We start from the raw sequence: 22,974 nt of genomic DNA, 5'->3' as shown, positions 1-22,974 counted from the left end.
GTGTTGAACACGATATTAAATCTGCAAGGGTTTTGACACTACTGAAATAGGCTAAAACATGGTACTTGAGTAAATGTACCAACTTACATCCAAAACTGAAATAACTAATAACTAAATAACTGGAAACACAAAAAACTTGATTTACATTTCATTTAATTTTTTAATGACTTACAACATAGTTTTCAAAGGCAGGCTGTGCAGCAGAACGAGTATTTTGAGTTTTTTGATTTATTTTATTGTATTTTTATTTATTTGATTTTCTTTTTGTCCAAAAGCATCATAAACTGTTAAATCTCCCAGATTTCTTACACAACACTGGGTCAAAATAAACTTTACACCTGTGTTACAATCCAGAAACCTTCTTAGAGAACCCTGACTGTGTCTTATGTGCAACCTTCATGTATACAAGTAGGGTGAAAACAGTGAGCATTTATAAAAAGATTGTACACTTCAAAAAGGAAAGGAAACAAAGGATTTTACATTGCAACAGAAGAATACATGATTTAAACTTTGGGTTGAAACATGTTGGATGCTCTTTTGTAAAAGTGCCAAGGTAGGAACCAAAAAGTGGTCCATGCTTTACAAAGCTCAAAGACAATAAACTATTTCCAAATGGCAATGGAAATAAAATCAAAACAAATGTCATCAATCAATCACCATTCAAGATCTCACTCACAAGACACTAATATTACAATCCCTGGCTGGAACGGCTGAGCATATGTGCTGTAGATACTTGTGACTGCAGGAAAGCACTTTTTAAAACTTGCAGTTAACGTTTTCACTTCAGTTGTTCGTAAGTGTGACTCACAGTTAGTACACATTTGGAACTGATAGAGATGCATTAAAGAGTTGGATGGAAATCTTGGTGCATACTGCAGACAGCAGAGGGAAGTTGTACGTAACTGTACTGTATTTGGTGCTGAATGCAAGTGCAATGATATGATGTCAACGCAGCAGATTTTCAGGAGGGCACAAAAGGAAACGTGAATTATATTGTTTGATGCGACAGGAGAGAAGTACTGTAAGAGTGTAAGGCTTCAGAAATATCCTGTGCAGTAATGACAAACACATAAATAATCTTCTACACCTATATAAGAGAAACTAAAATAATGGAATTTCTCTGCCTAATATTTATATAGAGTTCATACATTACATGGAACAAACACCGGTAACCTGTTCCTTTTAGACAGACAGGACAGTGACCACAATCATGATACACACTAACAAATGCAAACATTTTAAATCAAACAAAAAAAAAAAAAAAAGTACATTTCATATGAACAAATGTTATCCTTGAAATGTCTGTGCATTACTATTCAGCATCTGCTTGATAGACTGTCAAGCAAAACAACCAGAGGAACCAGAGGAAGGCATAATTGTAAGGCCATTTATAAATTTCTTGTCTGTGGAATTACAGATGAATTCCTCTGAAATACCTTGTCACAAGATGCTCACAAGTGTTGTCTGTTTCATTCACTAGTAGTGCTATAAAGTCTTTACCTCTTTCAAGCTTCTGTGAAGTTATGATCCTGTGTTTCAAACTGAATCTGTCCTTTCTGACAACTAATATGGAGGAATGAGGCGTTATCAGATCATAGTTTCACAGTAAAGCTCTGATGTACAGGTATTTTAGTGCTGACAAAAAGTAACTGAGGTAGGCAAGGAATCAATCAAATGCTTGACCACCATGTCATCTTTGAATAGATGGAAGTACCAAAACAATGAAGGCAATTTGAAAGATAAAAGGATGAGACAGGAAAATAAACAGTGACAAGGAGTCTGGGAATGATGTCTGTTCTTACTCTTAACGGAGCATTCAAGTGTATAGATAACCCTGCACTATCAGATCTAATTGGAGCCTGTTAAGCATGAGATTCATGCAAGCCTGCAGTCCAGCTGCAGTGCTGGTGACAGCATGCAGTACGCCTGCCATAGATTGCATAATTCAGTTGCATTGGTACCCACCACCCTGACCTCTGTGCATTCAGGGCTTTTCTTGTGGGGCCTTGAGGTGAAAGGGTGCAGAAACAAACGGGTCTACAGGGCTCACTTCTGAGGTCCATGAGGGCAAAGCTCCAACAGGCACTGATGCCACAGTGGCTTGCCTGCTCACACTAGACACTACTCTGTGAGCTGCTACTGGCTGCTGGGACACAGGTCCCTCAAAGTGTCGGGAATATTTGGCCAAAGCTTGAGGGCGGAATGGTTGTGGGGTAGCTTGTCCCAGCACACATTGATCAGGGGTTACAGCATGACTTCCAGTGGCATGAGGGAGTGAAATCTTGGGCTGAGGTCCTGGAGCCTCCTTTCTTTTTCCAAAGGGTGCCTGAGAGAATACATCAAGCTGCTGCTGAGCTGCAAGGGGTGCACGTGGAAAGGGTGCATTAGCAAAGACATCGCTTGCATCTTCTTGTGCAATCTGAAAGGGGGCTTTAGAGAAGACATCTGCACTGACATCTGTCCCCTTTGCTGGTTCATGTACATGCTGGGAATGATTCAGGGCATAGGTGCTAGGGGTAGGTTGATGGAAAGTATTAGATGGCTGTGTTGGTGATGAATGGAGCGCTAACTGAGATCCTTGCTCTTCTTCATCCTCTGAGTCCAGCAGCAAAGGTCTGGAACCGCTGCAGTCATGGGCTGACTCTGCCTGATTCTCAATGGCTTCCCCGATTTGCTGCTCATCCTTCTGGGCTTCTTTCTCCTCGTCTTCATCGCTGGAGTGAACGCAGCTCCCATTTGTTTGAGAATCCCCTTCCGGAGGTTCAGTATCTTGTCCGTCCACAAGCACAGAGTAGCTACTGCTCTCCCCTTGCAGACCTGTGTAAAAGAAAGAAAAAACATGTCAGAGCTGAACAACATTAAACTGTAAAAAGTGTCAGTACAAAGAAACTCTGCCATCTGATGTTAAGTTGCCCACTTGTCTACCAAACCAACAAATCTTACACATGATCAACCAAGATCATCTCTAAAATCTAAAAACCACGGATCAAAGACAACAACCTGACAGTGAGGAACCAGCACAAAACTACATTACAGACAGATTCTACTCAGAACAAGTCACGAGACAGACATAACTGCCAATTCTACTATTACAACAAATAACCTTGTTTCCACAAATTGGTCTCAGAACAGCTGCACAACACCCTCAACTTTTAAAACAGCACCTCATGTTAGGAGAAAACTATGCTTTTGAGTCAGAATTGCATGTGTTGAGGTAGAAGGAGCTCAGACAGTCAGTAGGTCTGTGGAAACAAGGACAAAGGGCCAGCATGGCAAACACAGTAGTGGTTAAGGACAGACAGGTTTGCGACAGATCAGTCTTACCTCAGCAGTGTTGTCAGCAGCTGTTAACTGGCAGCTCTTGGGAAGATATTAGTTGCAGCAATTAAAGGAAAACATTTTTTTTGCTTTATTTACCTCACAACTCACCTACTTTAAACCGCTCACAACCCATTTCTGATATAGTACACTTTTCCAGAACAAGCCCACTACCAAAAATTAACTGTCAGACTGATCCTGTAATTGTACAGTAAGAGTTTTCCGTTCCTTACAACCGAGCCTTACAGTCTAATCTAGTCTACACAATCTAACAAGCAGAAACACAACTCAGTATCTAAAGCTTTTCTTTTTTTGTTAAACATTTTCTGGCCTGGAATCACAAAGGGACACAGTGAACCAAGTGATTTTTGAAATACACATTTACCAAAATCTAGGAAGCACAGCACTTGACAAGAAAGATTTATAGAAATGAAAACCTAGAAAACACTGACTGTTTTCTTAAAAATCACAGAAAACGACTCACACGGACTATGCAGGTTATTGGGATGTGTCGGAAGATGTTTGTACTAAAAGTTTAATATGCTTTATATATATTTTAATGTTGCAAGGCAAATACTAAATACATAAATAAATACTAAAGTCTGAGCAGAAATACCGTATAGTCACAGTATCTGCAATCTCACTGACATAAACAACCTGTCAACAAAGGTAAACAAAAATAAGTCAACAGGCTCCTTTGCTCTTTAAAATATAAACCAAATAATATGACCCAAAGAGGCTTACTTTACATCCACACCAATGATCTTTATTCAGTATCTCTTCTTGAACCTTAATTCATAAAAATAGAAGCATACACTCAATAATGACCCTTCTCTGACATATGGACACCTACAGCCAGTTCATATCCAAAATGTTGCTATAACCAAAGTAATTCTTACATATTTTACCATTTCAAAGTCCAGTAAATACTTCAGCTTCACACAGCAACACAAGCAAAACTCTACGACCAAGGCTAGAACTCTACACAGCACTGTAGTGTCTCAGGAGAACATGAAGCGTTATTGAAGGATTGCATAGATTAGCCACAAAAATGCAAATGACTTAACTGAACATTAGACGGAGAGAAAGAGAAAGCAGTTTATTTATCTATACTGATTTTTATAGTACTGATGATGTCTGTGACTAACATATACAATACGTCATAGGAGAAGAAAAAAATATTTATGTCCCCTTGTTTAACCTGTTTTCTGTTTGTATGTACATATCTAAGGTGATACTGGCCCTCAAGAGACTTATAATGCACTTTCCTTGGCTTGAGAAAAAAAAATAAAAAATTAAAGGTAACATATTGGGGACTGTTGATATAAAATATTTAATGGTAAGTCAGTTATAGTGATTGTAATCATATATATAGTAATACAACTTATACAGCTGTTTTTCAAGTCATAAAAGCCTTAAACAAAATGACTGTGAGAGGCGGAGGGTGCTACAGAGTTATCAGGAAGTAAATCCCATCATTGGCTCTGCTTTGCTCTCTGTTTGATAAAATGTATTCCAGTAATATACTGCAACTTACAAGTACCAGTGCAGCATGAAGAGCTAAAAATACTACCCAGTCAGGTAAGTCATAAGCACTTTGTCTCATGTATTGATGATGATGCTGAAAACAAGAGCACAAGCTGAATGCTTGACATGAATGAGAGAAAAGACGGGGACTTTGCACTTTTAAATACAGTTCCATACACAGGTTTTGTATCTATATATCCTTATAAATTGGACATATACTCAGTTCATACATTCATTCTAAAGCTCTATCAATAATAGTCACATTTATTCACAGGATGATAGATGAAACGGCACTGAATATTACACACTAAAAAAATCTACTTTAGCCATTAGAGAATAAATGAACAGTGATTTTATGTACATACAGAGAAAGTTTTCTGAATTGCTCCTCTAACTGAAATGTGAGGTTGGGCAAATGATTTCAAGGTGTATGGTATGAATAGACTGGCTAGATAAGACAGAGAAGGCGTCAGTGGGAGAAGGAGATTTTCATCTAAAGCTTGTTTTTTAGTACAGTTCCTACACAAAATAGCTGTGCTGTACCTCCCTTTCTGTAACAGCGGTGTGCTGCTTAAAAAAAAAAAATAAAATAATCAACTCATTTTCACTAACCCTGAGAGCAGACCAACACATGACAAACATAGCATGATAAATAAAACCTCCCCTTTAGCTTTGGTATGCCTACAGGTCACATAATTAAATTCCCTTTTATTTCTGCTGCGCTTACCTTTCAAGGAAAGCAAAGATATAATGGTCAGTTCATGACCCTGAAAATAAAAAAAATGCAATTATAAAACGCACACCTACTATGTCTTACTATATGTTGTAGATAAAGCTGACAAGGAAAATAATCCCACCGTGGCAATGGAGCTGAATTAATCAGCCAGGTTAACACTGACGTCACCCAATTGAGGGCTTGAAGAAATCAAGTGGTGGCATATACAGTTGTGCTGACATTTATGAAGTGTAATAAATGTAGTAAGTTTAGAAAACACGGTTACTGATCTATATGGGAATAGTAGCACAGAACTGCTCAGATAGCACATTACGCACTGAGATCATACCCAAACAAAATGTCTGAAGAAGGCAGGCTAATTCTCCTCACACACCAGCCACAGTTTGAGAAATCTACAAAGACGGCCCAAAGCTGGTCAGTGGCTCACTCAGGGTGTATCTTGTTTGATAAATAGTTTAGGTCAAGGTGCATCAAATTAGGAGGTCTGCAGCTTTTTCACTCCTTATTCTTTAGACAGACCCCTGACAATTGATCATGCTTGAAGGTGGCTTGTTAAAAACAAACAAAAAAAAAAAACAAAAACAAAAACCACAAAGCAAGTACACAAAGTGAACAAAATGTAGCCGTGAATAAGCACTTTCACATGCATACGATGAAAGTTGACCACTAGGACAGTGCACTCAATGACAGATACAAGCGCACGTAAGAAAGCATGTGAAACCAAAGTGAAGCTGGGACAGAAGCAGACGATATGCTCAGGCATTAATGAAAAGATTACCAGCATGGGAATGTCAAAGGCCAGCAGAGATACATGAAACCAGCTTATCAGGCAACTAGAGATGGAGTTGAGGCAAAGGAGGCATGTAAAGACAACGGTTCCACTGAACCAATCAATGCTGGCTCCTCCTTTTCATTTCATAAGGTGCTACATTAAGTGCCTCAGTTTCACCATCTCTATCCCCCACCCTCCCCCCGTCCCTTTGTTAGGATTGCACACTGCCCCTTCGACCTCTCCCACCCCCTCTAGAGGTCGATGAGCTGATCCACCAGCAGAAGGGAGCGGGCCAAGTTGGGGATGCTGGACTCTGAACTGCCACTGTTGTTGCGCGAGTGACCACCTGAAACATGCCAGAAAGAGAGAGAGACAGAGATAGACATGGAAGAGCCAGGGGAGATTATGAAAGACAAGCAGAAGAATGAGTAATATTGATGTAGATTGTATGGAGAAATTAAGAGCAAAGAGTTGATGTGGATGAGGGAAAAGGATAGAAGCATGAATGGGGCCAGAGAGGTGCATGAACAGGGGCAGAAGGAGAAAGAGAAACAGGCAGAGAGTGAGCTGGGATCATTTTTGTACAGCTGCATCATTACAGGGGGAGAGTACGGGAATGCCATTCTAACATGAGGAGACTTTCAAGATAATCTACAAAGAGCCAAACAGCTGCAAGGTGGAGAAGCACTGGCATGTTAACATTAGAAACAAAGGAGAGAAAGATGACTAATGAGAGCTTGATGGGATTAAACAGCTTTAATGTGACAAGCACACCCATACAAGACTTCTCATATCAGCAGTCTCAGGAAGAAGCTATGGCAACAAAACTAAGGGCTGAGTCAAACATCTTCGTGGCTCATAGTCTGGGCTTCAGCAGGTGTGCGTGCTCATCTCAAAGTTCTGTTAACCTTACCTTGATTTGAGTTTTTGGAGATGAGCACAGGAATAGGGTCAAACTCGTCGTCATTGCTCTTCTCCTCACACGACATGAGGAAAGCAGAGTCTGCGATGAAGGAAGAGGAAGTGTAGGAACGATGCAAGGGGAAAGAAGTTAACTCAGCCAAAGAAAAGAACAAAATAAAAGGAGGATGCATGGAGATTAAAAACAGATGGGAGCCAGTACAGTCACAGCATTTAAAAGCCATGCATTCTGGGTGGCTTTTGGTTCTTTTACAAAATAAGCTAAGGGTCTGTTGATGCTGTCATTTAATGTATAAGTTAATTCAATACAATGTGTAAGTTTTTGTGTCCTCTGTTTGAAAAGGACCTCCTATTTTGAGAGTGATCTGTGGTCTGTGATGGTTTCACAGGCCTAAACACCCAGCTGATGTAAGACTAGCTGGGTGATGTTGCAAAGGGGAGGTCTTACCAGAAGCCTTCTGAGCAGGCGGCAGCTCCTCCAGATAGGATAAAGACCCAGAGCCAGGAGGAGCAGAGGAGCAGGAGGAGGGAGCAGGGAGAGCAGAAACAGACTGATTTCCATGAGGAGAAGTATGAGATAACAGATCGCAACCCAGCAGGGAGTCCTCCCCAGTGAGAGATTCTGAGAGAGGGTGCAGAAAAGCCAAAGGGAAAAGGAGGAAAAAACAAAAATAGGGCTGTTAGTTTAAAAAGGAAGATGCATTTTGTTAGTAAGACAGTTCTAAGTTTTATCTCAAAAACATTGCCCTCAAAAATATAGTAAACAAGGTATAAAACAAGCTGCTAAGCCATGAGCAGGACCTGAGTCCAAAAACTACATGTTAATTCTGATCATTGAAGGAAAATGTGGATCTTGGGAAAGGTTAGCAAAGATAATGAACAATCTGTCAATGCTCTTATTCAACAGTCACATCCTAGAAGACCTCAGTGTCATGGTTCATATCACTGAGCTGCACACAAGCAGGACTAAACCATTTGTAGTAAAAATACTGCAAAGAATTTTCTTAAGATTTCCTATCCTGTGCTCCAGGATGCTAACCTGCCATGCCGGATGGGAGGAGCTCTGGCTGAGCTGAATGTTGCTGTACCTGGGGGGCTTCCAAACCAGGAATTAATGAATCCACACACACCTCTGCCTTTGCTACATGGAGACAGGAAGGTGGCAAACAACAGAGATGATGCAAATAAATTATTTTTAATGTAAAAGGTTACCTTAGTAGGAATAAAGTGGATGATTGCTTTTTAAATCCTTTTCCTACTGGGTCTGTTTGACTTTTGACTTCCTGACCACATAAGTGAAAAAGGAGAAGGAAGATAAGAAAGATGCATACAGAGCAGATGGTGGACTTTGGGGCAACGCAGGGGACAAGAACAAAGCTAGTACCAAATGGTGTAGACCTCTGCAGAACTACTCTAGGGGTAACCCAGGGTTAAGAGGTCAAGGGGCATCAGAGAATTTTCAGGGAATTTGGTCACTCAATCAGCTTCTCTGTGAGTGAGCCAGAAAAAGATGGGAGAGAAATAATGGACAGATTGCAAGAAAGCAAAATATTGCAAACATAAAAATAGGGAGCAGAGAAACCAAAGAGATCTCTAGCAACAAGGATAATTAGAGTTTAATAACATAGCAGATATGAAACTGCCTACATTTCAGGCCCCAAATATGTTTAGCCTGCAAAAAACATGTTTGGATGCAGTTAATCATGTCAACTTTAAAAAGTACTCTTGCATTCACGTGACTCAAAAATCAGGTCAACAGAAGTCAAGTCAATAAAGACATAATGTTATGAAAATGAGGCGTATGAGTTCTGCCCACCATGCAGATATACAAAATGAGTTAGTGGAAATTCTATGTTTTGAAGGACAAATGCCTATTATTAAGCCATAGCAACCAGCGAGCTTCTCCACACTGGACATAGATTGCCCCATTGAATAGATTCTGTCCACATGCCAGTGCTCTCAACTCATTTTGGGACCAGTGCAACAAGTCAGCACAGCAAAAGATTTTCACAGGAAAAGCCTAGACCTTAAATCAACTATTAGTAATTAATTACTAATTTTCTTAAGTTGAAATACAGTCCATGCATGAAACATCACACTACACACATTTCACTACAGTCCATACTTACAGAAAACTGCTATGGGGCAAAATGGGGTGGGGCGGGGGCCTTAGACAAGGAATGTGTTGACTCAGAAAATGGCACAGCAGATGTGACCTTTTGCCCCTTTCACTATAGGAAAGACCCAAAACTGCTGAAAAGTTTTTTTTTTTTTTTTAAATCAACTTTTCCACTTAAGCCAATGAAGAACAAGTGATTAAAATGCTTATTTGAAATGCTGCTCAATATGGCCCTCTACTTCAGTGTTTGCTTGCATGAGTGATACAGAGAGTCAAAGAGATAGTTTAAACTGGGTAAAGGTGATTAACCACACCCAGATTATGTAATAGCATCAACATTTTCATCCTTTCAGTCGAGGCCTTGAACAGCAACAACCCAAAGGAGGTTACATGGTGAAGAAAGCATGCACGTCCAAAAGAGCTAAAAACTAAACTGATGAAAACATATATCATGTCATCATTTTATCAAGACAGGCAGCTTAACGTTTTCTTGATTTTAGAAGCACTGGTAAGCAAAGCTCTTCCAGCAGAAAGGCAATCCAATTAACAAAGGAGAATTTGCCCTGTGCGTTACCAGGCAACTGCAAAAGGACAGCTCTGTAAATGAGATGAGATGTAGCAGCAGCTACGGTCTCTTTTCATGAAAGCTGACAAGGAGCTACTGTGAGGCTGCTTGCTATGTCAACAAGATAGGACTGTGCACAAACCTTGTACTCATAAACTAACCCCTGGGAAGTGTGATATCCAGGAAACTACCTCAGTAAATGAAAAAGTGACTCATTGCTCTAAAAATATATTTGTTTTTGACCCCAAGGCCTTAAACAATCAAAGGTACAGTTTATTCATGTGTCGTGTTGAAGAAAAGAAAATTACCTGTGGTGTCAGAGAATGAGAGGGTATTAAAAGGATCTGGGACAGTAAACAGAGCTGAACCTGCACTCATGATATCTGCAGATCTTTCAACTTATCATTGACATTGAATAAAGATGAAAGAGAGAAAATAAAGGAAAGTAAGAGTATGAAGAGTAAAAGAAAAGTTCCACTAGGACTACAGTATAGAGAAATAAATAAGTTAAATTTATGAGAACTTCAGAAATTTGAGACAGTAACATAAAAAAAAGACAATGTAGATATTGAGAGAAATGTCCACTTGATGCCTGATACCATTCAAAGAGACGCCTCATGGGAAAGATAGCATGCAAAGCACTGAGACTACTGAGAAGAATTAAACAAAGCCTTACCTGGAAAAGCATTGAGCCCTGGAATGAGATTTTCACTGGCGCCTGTGACCTTATCCCCTAATGCAGCAGCTGTGTACATGCAGCAAAGCAACAATTATTTTTAATTCACATAGCTATTTATCAATACTGCATCTGTACATATGCAGTGAACAAATGGAACCTACTCTCAGCTAGCTTTGCAAAGTCTTTGTTAAGCAGCTCCTCCGCTGTTAGCTTGGAGAAATTATCATCCCCAAAGGGGTTCCAGCTGGGCTGAGTGTTGGGTGGAATAAGGGCTGACGGGGTGTCAGTATCACCTGGGTGGTACACACTCTGCTGTGACGAGCAGGGAGAGCCAGAAGGTGTCGTGCTGGCTGATCTGCAGTACACAGAAATGTAAACAAGGGTAAGTGAAATATGATCATGACTGTTAAGTCTGTGAATACTACTGTGGGCTACTGATAACTGCAAATGACACTAAGTGAAGAGAGTTATTTAAGACTGAAATGAGTGATTCTTTGGGGTGTAAACAGGTTTCTTATCTTCCTTTGGGTTGCTGTATGAATGAACTGTCTATCAGGGTTCTGAGCCCGCTCAGTGCCATGAAAGGGCAGTTCATCCTCAGATCACTGAAGGGAACTCATTCTACTCACTTGGACTTGTTGAGGCTGGCCTCAGCTGCGGCTGCCTGAAGTAATTGTGTGGACTTGCTAACAGGGACCCCGAACACAGCACTGTGGGTGACATCACTCAGGATACGCCTGTGGCCAGTCTTAGGAGCCATTTTTGGTGATGACGGGGGTGTCAGGGAGCTGACTTTGTGCATCCCTCGGCCAGACGCCTGTAATGAGAAGATATAAATACAGAAGTGCAAAATTAGGGGGGAAATCCATGCTAACACAGAGAGAGGCTAAGAATCAAACACATTAGACCCCCAAACATAAGACCAAGCAAGACCAACTGGGAAAGAAATTTGAAGATCATAAACTGCTCTAAAAAAAAAAAAAAAAAAAAAGCTTCATGAAAACAAAGCAAACAATTATGGAAGAAATTGTTAAGAAAGTAAGAGATTACACAGGAATAGATGCCCCTCATCATTTGAGTTAATTGAAAATATGTACAATAGATACATATTTTAGATGGGAGATAGACGATAGGAGCAACAAAGGGTGCAAAAGTAAATCATTTGGTTATAACTGGATTTACAGAGTATCTATGTGACAATGAAATTGTGTTATTCTAATAAAGACATCATTAAAGCTTCGAGCTAAAGAGCAGAAACACACCAAATTCATTATATTCCCAGACCACTGTTGCATTTCTACCTCCGAAAAAGAAGAAAAGAGTAATGATCTGAATAAACTGGAGACAAGACAATATTCTACCCCAACCCAAAGAGCAGCAGACGGCAGCAGAAGTAGGATGTTACCACGACCTCTGGGTCAGCTGCAGGATCAGTGACTGCAGACTCAGGGATAGGTGTGAGATACGGAGCCATTGCCTCATGGTCTACCAGCTGCTGCTGGTGTTGCAGCTGCTGGGTAACAACTGGAGGAACAGGTTTAACTTTGGACTGCAGCACGGTTGATGCACGAGATGCTGTTTGTTGTTGCTGCTGCTGGTGGAAGCTCTGTACCAGTTGATGCTACGTAGGAATACCACACAACCAATCATAAGCAAGGCTCCATGTCAAACTTTGGTCCAGTTAATTGTTTTCGTCATGATTTTTCTTGCTCTTTGACAAATATAGTAAACTTCAATAGCACAATTGTCAGTGTTTTAGCCAGCACACAAGAGAAATGAACAAAAATACAGTAAAACCACAGAGAAAGCTATAAAGAAAGAGAGTAACAGAGGTGGGACGGTGAGATAAGATGATGTGACAATTTTCAGGAACTGCAAATGAGCCGATAGTATAATAAAACCAACAATATAGTGACTTATAACTTGAAGATGATTTCAATTAACACAGCAACCAAAATGTACAGATTTGGACTGCTAAACAACGCACAGTGATGGTCAGAATTCATCCACAATTTTACCTTGACTGAACCTTAGTACAACTTTTGCTATGGTCAAACAAATGTACTGGCCCACAGCATGTTTGTAGATTATGACTCATTACCAGCTCAATACATCAATATGTTTTTAGTACTGCACTGTGAATTATTGCATGGATAGTGAATTGAAGCCAGAGTAGAAGAAGAGTAGGTACATTAAACATGTCTGATCTACTAATTAAAATAAATACAGCTGCAACCACAGGTACAATGGGCATCACAAGTAAAATCTGTTTCACAAATGGTCAACATACATACATCTTCAACTGCAAGAATATTTCTAGGAACCAGATGCGCTTGTGTACTATGCCTGTGACTATTAGTCAAAATATTTATTTTGTTTATAATTATTTTACACCTCAATCGCTCTGTTACACACCCTCTGTCCATATTCTTGAGTGAGATACCCACACAGTGCCTAAACCATACTTCCATAATTGTTTTGCAAGGATACCAACCTGCTGGTTACTCTGTGGGCTTAGGAAGGCTGAGGCTTGCTGCTGCTTCATGAGGAGTTGGTGATGCTGTGGTACACTCTGTGGCTGCATGTTGGTCATCTGAACTGGCTGCTGAGCAGCCTGTGTGGCAGGAGCCTGTTGAGCAGGTTGCACAGCAGCAGTAGCTGGGGCACTGACACCGACACCTCAAAGGAAGATAATTATTTCTCATATCAAAACTGTATTTTTCAAAAATGGAACCACGTCTCTGATGACCCACACAATCTCTGCAAATAACTGCACAAATTCTTGTTTTCTTCTAGTCGTGAAAGACATTAAGTCTTGACATGTAAAAGTGTATGTGTTTCTACAGGTGTATAAATGCAGGTTTCACTGTATGAGCTATCCAAAAATAACAGACAAGGTTCATCAGTAAGTACTAATATTTGGTAAAAAAATGATACTTTGGGGCTCTAGAGCATTGGAAGGTAAGTGTATAAGTGTAATTACAGTTCAGTTAAATAAATACAAATTTTGCTCCTCTATAGTATTCCTGGCTTCCTATTACATTACATATACACTTCATATCAGAAAATCTACTTAGAGTACCAGCAAACTGCCATGCTGGTACGCTGGTACTCAGAGAACTGCATGTAAAAAACATAAGAATGGACGGCCAACCATGGATTTAGAAGGTCTCAGAAAAATTATTTGATGGTCTATAAAGAATGGGCTAATTGCTTCCATTGAATTACAAAGTTTTAACAGGATTTACAGTCAAACTCTTAAGCAATTCAGTAAGCTGAGTCCAATGCAAGGTAAAGAAATATCAGAAACCTACTATTACCTATGGCCTGGGCTGCTCCAGCAGGAACACTGGGTCTCTTGCGTGGGGTGAGAGCTGGTTGGATGGGGAGAATGCCTGATATTGGCTGGGGCTGAGACTGACCGGCCTTGGGCCGTTGTCGAGGTGCAATTGAGGTTTCCATGGTAGGAATGGGATCTGTGAGCCTGATGGAGGGAACAAGTTAAACTGACAAGTAACAGCAATGTTTCTTCTGATAAAGTTTCTTCTAATGTTTACACTGACCTGGCTTTGGTTTGAGTCTTTTTGGCCACTGCTTCACTGACTCTGACAGGCTCAGGTAGTTTTGCAGGAATGGGCAAATTCTACAACAGTAAAAGAATTTCCAATTTATCAAGGAGAATTTTAAAACACTATTTTACATCACAGCTACACTCTATGTATTTGCAGCTTTTATGAACTCACAATTGTCAAACAATTTTCCACATGAAGTCAGAAATTTGGTTGAAAAGTAGCTGACACAATTGTGAATATTTCCCAAAAGAATATTTTCATCTCATACTTTTCCAAATCCTCTTGCCATGCCGACTTACATGTACATTTGGAACTGGACACTCTCGTCTAGCCAGTTTAAATGCAAAGTAGGATACTTGGTAGATGTCTGGTCTATTATCTGGGTCAGGCTCCAGCATGTATCCTAAGAGGTCAAGAAACAATGTTTATTTTGAATCATATTTAGACTTGACTGCACATGTACAGAATGTAAACTGTCCTTCATTTAGTATTTACAAGGTGACTCACTAATGAGACAGTGCATGTCCTGGGAATAGCGGGAGTTGTCTGGGATAGTGAAGCTGCCATCACAGATAGCTACTTGGCTCTCCCCAAAAGGAAGTGTGAAAAAGCACAGCTTATAAAGTAGGCAACCCATGGCCTATACAGACAAGAAAACCAACATACTTATATAAATGTGGCTGCATCTAATGCGTCATTACTTACTACTACTACTGCAGATGTCATAACAGTGAAATAACATAGCCTTATCGTATTGTTGGGTAACATTTATGAAAGTCAGTCTCACCCAAATATCTGCCTTTGTTGTGATGACCTTACCACCATAGAGGTTGACCATCTCTGGAGCACGGTATGACAGAGTAGTGTACCTGGAGATGAGAGCAAACTAATGAGCTTTAGAAGTTTATTATGAGACAGGATCGAAGGTATACAGATCTTAAAAAAAAAAAAACAAACATACTTTTTGATTTCCTCCTCAACTACTGGCACTCCCTCTGTTTGAGGGTTTTGAAAGCGGTTAGTGGCGCTTCCAAAATCACACAGCACATAGTGTCCCCGGTCATGCAGAAGAATATTCTCCACCTAGATGAGGAAAACAAGATGAGGCCTGTGAGAACTGATAGTACATGCCGTAAACAATTTGACGATGAATTATTCTGGAGTAATTAGTGTGGTCATCAATTACCTAGCCACATACAGGGAATTAATTACACTTGCCTTGAGATCTCGATGGATGATTGGAGCCTTGCACTGGTGGAGTCGTGCAACAGCCTCACATGTGTCACAAAAGATTTGCAACACCTCGGCTTCAGTGAAGCCTGTCTGTAACCGCTGGTTCATTAAGTTAACCACCTGCCCACCTACATAAAATATATAGGTCAAAAAATAAGCAAAGAACTACTTAATATTTCACTTTTTTTTCCAGTTCTTGGGATACCTGAATCATATTTTGCTGTTTGGAGGTTACAAAAAGGGATGATGTGGCTGGTCAACTTTGTTAACATCCACAATAAATACAACACCTTACATTTATCAAATTGGTTTTTTATATGTTTAAAAAAGCCAGTTTAGGAGGCCATCCAACTTGTTTAACACTACTTTTAGACAGGGTCCAAATCAACAAAACCGTCTCATGCCTCCTCAACTGCAGTATTGCTTTTCACAGTTCAACAAACTTGCAATGAAGATCAGGGAATTGTTTTGTTAATGTAATTGGCTATTTTAACACAGCAATACTATTATTATTTGAAGCAAAAGATAGCTTTAAATACTTTTATATGTAGGCATGCTCACTTTAAATTAAAGTTGGCAAAAAAAAATTCTCTGCACTTTTAACTCTACAGAAGCTTCAACAGCTACACAGCAAATATTTTAACTTTCTATAAATAACACTGCTCTGTTATGTATCCACTGAAACAGACGTTCTATTGACCGTGACAGCTACCATTAGAATATTTGCCTTTGAGCAAAACAGGATGCTGTGTGGAGCATGTGGGGTGGAGCAATTTACCTCGACAGAAGTCCATTAAGATTAGGACTTCCCACACATCGCCAGATCCAACTGCAGTTATGCTGGAGTCCAGGAAGCCAACTATGTTTTTGTTGCCTACTAGGTCCCTCTGTGTAAACAAATGCAGAGCAAGAGAAACAACAAAAAACAAATGGTGATACAGTTTTTAGTGAATTTAGTATCCAAAAATACACTTAGTATTTCTAGTAAATTACAAAATACATTGTTCAACATGTTTGTAACTATTCAATCTATTTGTATATAGAAAAAGAGATGCCAGTTCTGTGCTAAGACTCTGGAAGGCATGATGATAACCATCTAGTGATAGTAATGCCGCCAAGGGTGTGGTTGTAGGAGCTGGTTCGCTTCACTTATGGTTAGGACTCCAATTAGAAAATGGACAGGCAAGAAAGTTTAAATGGCAAAATGCCAATTCAACATAACAAGGAGGCATTAATTACAATCCGAACTCTGAGCTCCTGTTACCACCACTATTCCTGGATCATAGAGCATTTGTTTGTAGTTCAAGTACGCAGGACTTCAGGAATACAAAGTTCAGAAAATCAGAACAACTACATCCATGTCAACTCAGTGTCCAATGTTTCTCTGCATGTGGCACTACCTACATTTTCTTGATGCTGTAAATTCCACCACCTCGGACTGTGAGCACAACACATGCAACTTTAAAAGGTGCAATAACTAAGATTTTACACACTGTTTGATAGTTTAAGTGCAAATGGAAGAGGACATGTTGTCTCTCAGCTATACATCCCCACTCCATGACAGTCTGCTACTTACAGCCTTTGTTACTTTAGGGTCTCAACTCTAAGTTGTCAAAATACAGTCCATAAACCATCCCTGCCTGCCACCAAGCCAAGGTTATGAGAAGCGATTTGAACAGCAAGAAGTAATTTCCAACAACCAGCCACACTAAACCTCTTAGTGGCTAAAAGTCAAAAACAGTGCCTGTAGTTCACAGTGTAGCTAGGAAACAGGATGAGATGGTAGGGGCAAAGAGCGATAAGGAGCGGCTTATGGTGTGAGTCTTACTAGGCACTGTAACTGTTGAAAAGAAATCAAAATACTTGATTTGCACAATAACATACATTGCCCGTACAAATCTATCTCCAAGTACTGTCAAAGAGAAAATGTTGATTGCTGCACTCAACAGTCAGTTACTGGATTGTCTTACTCACCATAATCTGTATCTCAAGTTTGCAGACCTGCAGATCATGTTCATTGTTGACATACATCCTTTTTAGGGCACAGCGTAGACCTTGATGAGTCCGCACCAAAAAAACAATGGCAAAACCTCCTGCAAATAAGTAGAGAAGCACAATATGAGAAAAAGAGAATAAACACATTAATTTCAAAAGGTAATTCTGTGATGTAGAATAACCACTTCAAAATATCCACTGTACTTTTGGATGCCATATAATGTGACAATTGCTTTTTCACCATATAAGCTTAGGGATGGACTTGGTTAAAAAACAGTACCAATTTTGACAATCACAGGCCAAATTTCATTTACTTACTCTCTGTCAATATAAACCTTGCAGATAGAAAGATTTATACAAACCTGTAATAACTCAAGAACACTATTGTAATAGTAATAGTAAATATTCCTAACGATTTCCAGGCCCCCGTCACCACGACAACCACAACCTACATATTTTTCAAAAGCTCTTGCGCATCCCTACGTCATGGCGGGGTCCGGGTCAATGCCCCACGCTACCCCTAACCCGCTTATTCACTCCTGGCCTATTGAGTGATTATAATAGTCCCTTGCCTTCACCTTCGGTGGGGGCTCAGGCCTAATAATAGATTAATGATTGTAGTATGTATTACATATTATGCATAAATGAAATCCAAAACAAAAATTTTGTCATAAACAAATATGGTGAACTGGATTAAAGATTCAACAAAAAACCTACATAATGCAACGTTTGCAGGAAAGTACTAACAAAGAACGGGGCCAACAAATCCTTCATTTCAATTCTTCTCTAGCATCTAATGTGTTAAGAATCTGCATTAACAGTGATAACTTGAGGAGGATGAGTACTCAGCTGTACCCACTGGTCTTACATCATATTTCAACTGGTTCATTTCACTTTTCACTACAGTCACTGTCAGATGTTGATATTTTGTGGTTCTCTGTCATTGTAACCTAGAAAGACACCTGTACATGAATTTTCAACAGCAACATGAGATGCCATAATTTCTCTTTTCTACAAGTACCTTCAAGCCAAACATACCTCAGCTGTGTTCTGACTATAACAGATGTCAAAATCTACCTTTGCCTATGTATGTTAAGTTACCATGATTACGAGGAAAAGAGTGCTTAAAAGGGAATATGGGCCCAGTGCTGGGCTGCCTGGCATACTGGTGAAGAAAAGCTTAAAACAGCACCCTGTGAGTCAGCAGTTATGCTGAAGGGTAGGATGCAAGAAACAGACAAAGGATAGAGGAAGTGTGAGAATTCCCACCTTTGGTCACAGTTATGCTGACTCAAAAGAAAAACAACATGATGGTTCTCTCCATAGGAACTGAAACCACTAACAACCACATAGCTGAATAAAGCAAATTAATTTTTCAACAGAACCGAATAAAGCCCAACTGACGCATCATTTACAACTCAAGTTCACGCGTCACGGCTACTCAGCTTTCTAGTTTCCGGTAGACTGCACTACTGGAAAATAAACAGCATGATTGTACTGCAGTGAAATGTGGACGGCTGGATTATGCTATTGACTTTAAGATAGGAACCAACAACAGCTTTTATTTGGCTTTATCACTGTAAACGCCTATTTTTTGTTGTCAACAGCAGCTCCTCTCTTCACGGTTTTTTCTCTCACTGCTTGTGTTAATTCTAAGCACTGCACCGACTCATTCAGCAGGCATCACTAAACCACGAACTGTTTCATGTGATCAGTCTAGGTGATGTCTGATTAAACGCCATACACTACATCAATGTGGCCTGTAGTTTTAAAGAAATTGAGTTATTACAAAAAAAAACAACAAAAAAAACAAAACAATGGGAGTCAGCAAAAATAAATCATTTTTAAAAGAGATTTGTCTAAATGGTCCAATAAACACAATAAAAACTATTTCAAAATCATGCGTTTCAGTGCTCTGTCCTGTCAGTGACAGGGGTGGACAGATGGGTCACCACCATGGATGATGACACATCATAATTTTATAGATGTCATCAGCTCTGATTCCAGTGACTAAAAATTTTCCAATGAAGTGCAAAAATCTGCAACGCAGTGCTGCCCTAAGAGACTTGGCATTGACAGGGCACCAGCTAGCTGAGTAATTAGGGTTATTAAGACACAGCACAGCAACATGTCTGATATGTGGGCTTCAGGCAAGACAATATCAAAGTAGCTCAAACTACAGAATAAAGAGAAATACTGTTGACACAAGACACAGATCTGCACGTGTTTGGTCCATCAGAGTTCACAGAGCTGAAACCCTGTTGTCTTGCACAGTCTAATCTTAGATTCCTGTAAGAAACCAGAAGGATTAGTAGCCTTCTTAAGCAACATTTAGCTGTGGTCTACAAATAGCCACTGTCCCTTAACGTAACTGTCAGGATTATGACACTCCACCATATGCACACAGGTTCATGGAAAAATACACCTTCAGGCACTGCTGGAAAAAAAAAAACAAAAGGTTATGTGTCCATTATAAACAAATTATATTCAATCTGTGTATCTGTGTAATGGAACTTACACAACTAACATCTAAGCTTCCAGGCTAGGCTTTACATGTGGCCTAGCATCTAATATACTGTTTAGAAACATTGTGATGTTACAAGAATTTCTAATAAAAGCATGAAATACTAGCAACTGAGCTCTACCAGAGACAAACTTAGCATAGAATATTGAGTCTTTGTTATAAAAAACAAACAAATAAATAAATAAATACAAATAAAACTATTTTAATAGAAAATTTGAGGTTTTTGGAGGAGGAAATGACTCACTGAAGTGCCATGTTGAGCTGTCTAATCACAGGAACTGTGGACTCTGTTACAAAGCGACGTGTTCCAAACATCAGCAGGACAAGGCTAATGTTACCAGCAGTAACTCGATATGAACCCAAGAAAACACATTTTGTTGATAAAAAAAGAAAGCCGACTATGAAAAGCATATGACAGCTCGTTGAAGACAGTAATCTGCCCTTAGCCCAAATGTCTAAAATAAATATTAGAAAAATGACTTAACGTCTAGCGTGTACCGCTAGTCTGTAAGATACAAAAAGCCAGGATATCATGTTCCTGTGAATGCTCTGACTGTATTTCGCGAAAAGCGTGTTTATTACAGCTATAGTTCAACAATGACAACAAGGCGAGTGGAGAGAGAAAAAACTGTTATGACTGAGCAGCCAGCTAAAAGAAATTAATAACCCAGACTACAACCAAAACCACCTGAATAAATAGGTTTAGTGACAATGGGGAATCACACTGTAAGCAGCAGGTCCAACACCAGAAGAAAGGAAATATGCTGAGTAGGAAAAAAAAAAATTAGTGAAAGACTTTTCATTTTGCTGTCAAAGCAAAATCATGTTCATGGGGCCAAATAACCAACTACCAATCTGAATTGTGCCTGTCTGAAGTGAATGTCTGCATCAAGGCCAAAGTTCTTCTAGAGCTGATAAGAAAACCAGAAATATGTCCTTATTTTCCACCAAAGGTTTCCACTGACAACTCAGTGCTGGGTAGGACTGAGATTAAATGTCTAACCCATTCATAAAGCCCCAGTGTGGCCCGGTGGATGCTGCATCTATATTACTGATTAATTAATCAGTTTTCTTTCATCTATTATTTAGCTTCAGGTGCTTTTAGCTAACAAAGTAAGGCAGACTCTTATTGCAAAGACAAATGACCATGGTTTCCTCTGTCACAAAGCCTGGTTAACCGTGCTCTGCTAAAGAATACCTTAAAAGTTAGGACCAGTTTCAAACAAATCATTTCTAGCCCTTGAATAAAATCACTTACACTATTTTAATATAGAAAGCTGTATGTCCCCAAAATACTCTGCGGCCTGAAGGCCCCTGCTTGTCAGGAGGTCACATTCATCTGAGCATCTAAAATCTGCATTTCTGATTTGTCACTCCTTGTGTAAATATCGAGACAGATGACTCAGCTTGGCATTGGTCCTTTACAACACAGTAGAAAATCCAGTTATGATGTCTTTCTCCCAGCCTTGAAGTAAAGACAAAACAATCTGAACAATTGATAATTGGATAACACACCCTTTAAATTAACATATTTGTGAGCTTTTTCCCACCTTATTTGCACACATTTCAAGAAAACACAGGCACAAAAGAAAAAAGTCTGGAGCAAGGCTGCGTAGCATAAAATGCCATCAAAAGAGCTACCTGTGGTGATCATAAGAGACAGTCTTGTTCAGTTTTACCCCCATCAATAACATAAAATATAAGTAGCACAGTATTAGTAGTTTGGTGTTCTTGCTGGGCTGTAATCGGAGAAATAACAGACCCATTTATTTAAGAACATCCCCAAAACAGTGGGGTCCACTCCTGACTATGGATCGGGTCATAGTGGTTGTCTGATAAACATGTAATCCTCACAGCAGAAAGCCACATAGCTCACCTTCTGCGATAATTTCCTCGACGGTCACCTGATGTCGTCCGATGGCAAAGACCCGTCCGATGAAGCTGCAACCGCCGCCGGAACCAGCGCCTCCTCCAGCGGCTCCGGAACCAGGCCCTGAGCTCGCTAACTCCCGACGAGAATCAAAAAATTTCTTCATTTTCCCCTGATGTTATCCAAAGCACGATCCAACCAAAATCTGTACGCGTACTGCGACAAGATGTGTCTGGATGTACCAGTCCCCGCTGGACGAGACGCTAGTGTTAGCGTTTTAGCAGCTTTATAATTGAATGAATGCAGCCAGCTAGCTTCAGGCTAAATGCTAGCTAACTAGCTGGACGTCAAATCGACGCTCCTTTGCAAACTCATGGTTTGAACAGCAGGCGGAGTCAAATATTGTTGAGAATATAAGATACAGCGTTCATACGCAAGTCACCGTTTTCCCCTGTGAACCCGAGACTACCCGGGCTGGCTAAAGAAGCCGGTCCCAGAGCCCGAAAACACCTGTTAGCTGTTAGCTAGCTCCCCGGCCAGGTGCGCTGACAGTTGCTGTCAGTTGGCAGCCAGGTAGGTCCTTAAGGTGCAGGGCTGCTCGCTGCACATCTCCGCTGCTGTCGTCCACCCAACATGTTAACCACTTGGTTCACCGGCTGCTCCAGTCGTCTGTACCGCAGTCAAATCGACAGAGCTTCGCTGCCTTTGTGCGTCCCGCTGCCTCAGTCACAGAGCTAACGAGGCTACAAACAAGGAGGGTGCTGGTTGTCAGAGTCCAGGTCCTCTGCGGACTCCGTCCTGCTGGATGGGATTGGTCAAATAAGCGACGACTTCCTGTCAGTTCACTGTAGTCCACAGGTGGCCCAATGCAGAAACCACACGGCCTCACCCGTGTTGCCAGATTGGGCGGTTTCCCGCTAACGTGAGCTATTTCTTCAGGTTTTTATGATCTGGACAATTCTTTGTACCATTAAGGCGGATTTCTCTTACAGACAATGTGGATATACGCTAGAGGTTTTCAGACGTCACAAACATAGGCCTAGGTGTGAGGTGGAAGAGGCAGGTGGATGACCTGTGCTCTAAACACAACATGAAGTTACTGTTATTGCTGCTTATGGACAAGATCAGATCTACTGCAGCTGT

General features: G+C 40.2%; 1 protein-coding gene across 10 annotated transcripts; it reads right to left on the bottom strand.

Moving 5' to 3' along the window:
* Positions 1 to 210: 210 nt before the first annotated feature.
* aak1a (AP2 associated kinase 1a) lies at positions 211 to 22,713 on the bottom strand. 10 transcript variants are annotated; one of them, XM_026321239.1, is made up of 20 exons: positions 21,838 to 22,713; positions 17,417 to 17,535; positions 16,221 to 16,329; positions 15,428 to 15,570; positions 15,171 to 15,292; positions 14,997 to 15,078; positions 14,717 to 14,849; positions 14,509 to 14,612; positions 14,201 to 14,280; positions 13,958 to 14,121; positions 13,132 to 13,316; positions 12,049 to 12,258; positions 11,267 to 11,454; positions 10,799 to 10,992; positions 10,635 to 10,703; positions 8,314 to 8,415; positions 7,723 to 7,896; positions 7,267 to 7,356; positions 6,600 to 6,699; positions 2,690 to 2,817 (listed from the first exon to the last, which is right to left on the bottom strand). In XM_026321239.1, the coding sequence occupies exons 1-19, from the start codon at positions 21,995 to 21,997 to the stop codon at positions 6,605 to 6,607; spliced, it is 2,523 nt and encodes an 840-aa protein (XP_026177024.1). In that variant the 5' UTR covers positions 21,998 to 22,713; the 3' UTR covers positions 2,690 to 2,817; positions 6,600 to 6,604. The 10 variants fall into 10 exon arrangements, with proteins under 10 accessions (XP_026177017.1, XP_026177018.1, XP_026177019.1 ...); XM_026321232.2 differs by lacking the exon at positions 6,600 to 6,699 and having other exon boundaries at positions 211 to 2,817; positions 21,838 to 22,707; XM_026321241.2 differs by lacking the exon at positions 7,267 to 7,356 and having other exon boundaries at positions 21,838 to 22,712.
* Between the last annotated feature and the right edge of the window lie 261 nt (positions 22,714 to 22,974).

This window comes from Mastacembelus armatus, chromosome 9 (assembly GCF_900324485.2).
Source record: "Mastacembelus armatus chromosome 9, fMasArm1.2, whole genome shotgun sequence".
Classification (NCBI taxonomy): Eukaryota; Metazoa; Chordata; class Actinopteri; order Synbranchiformes; family Mastacembelidae; genus Mastacembelus; species Mastacembelus armatus.
This window is presented reverse-complemented; position numbering and strand designations above follow the sequence as displayed.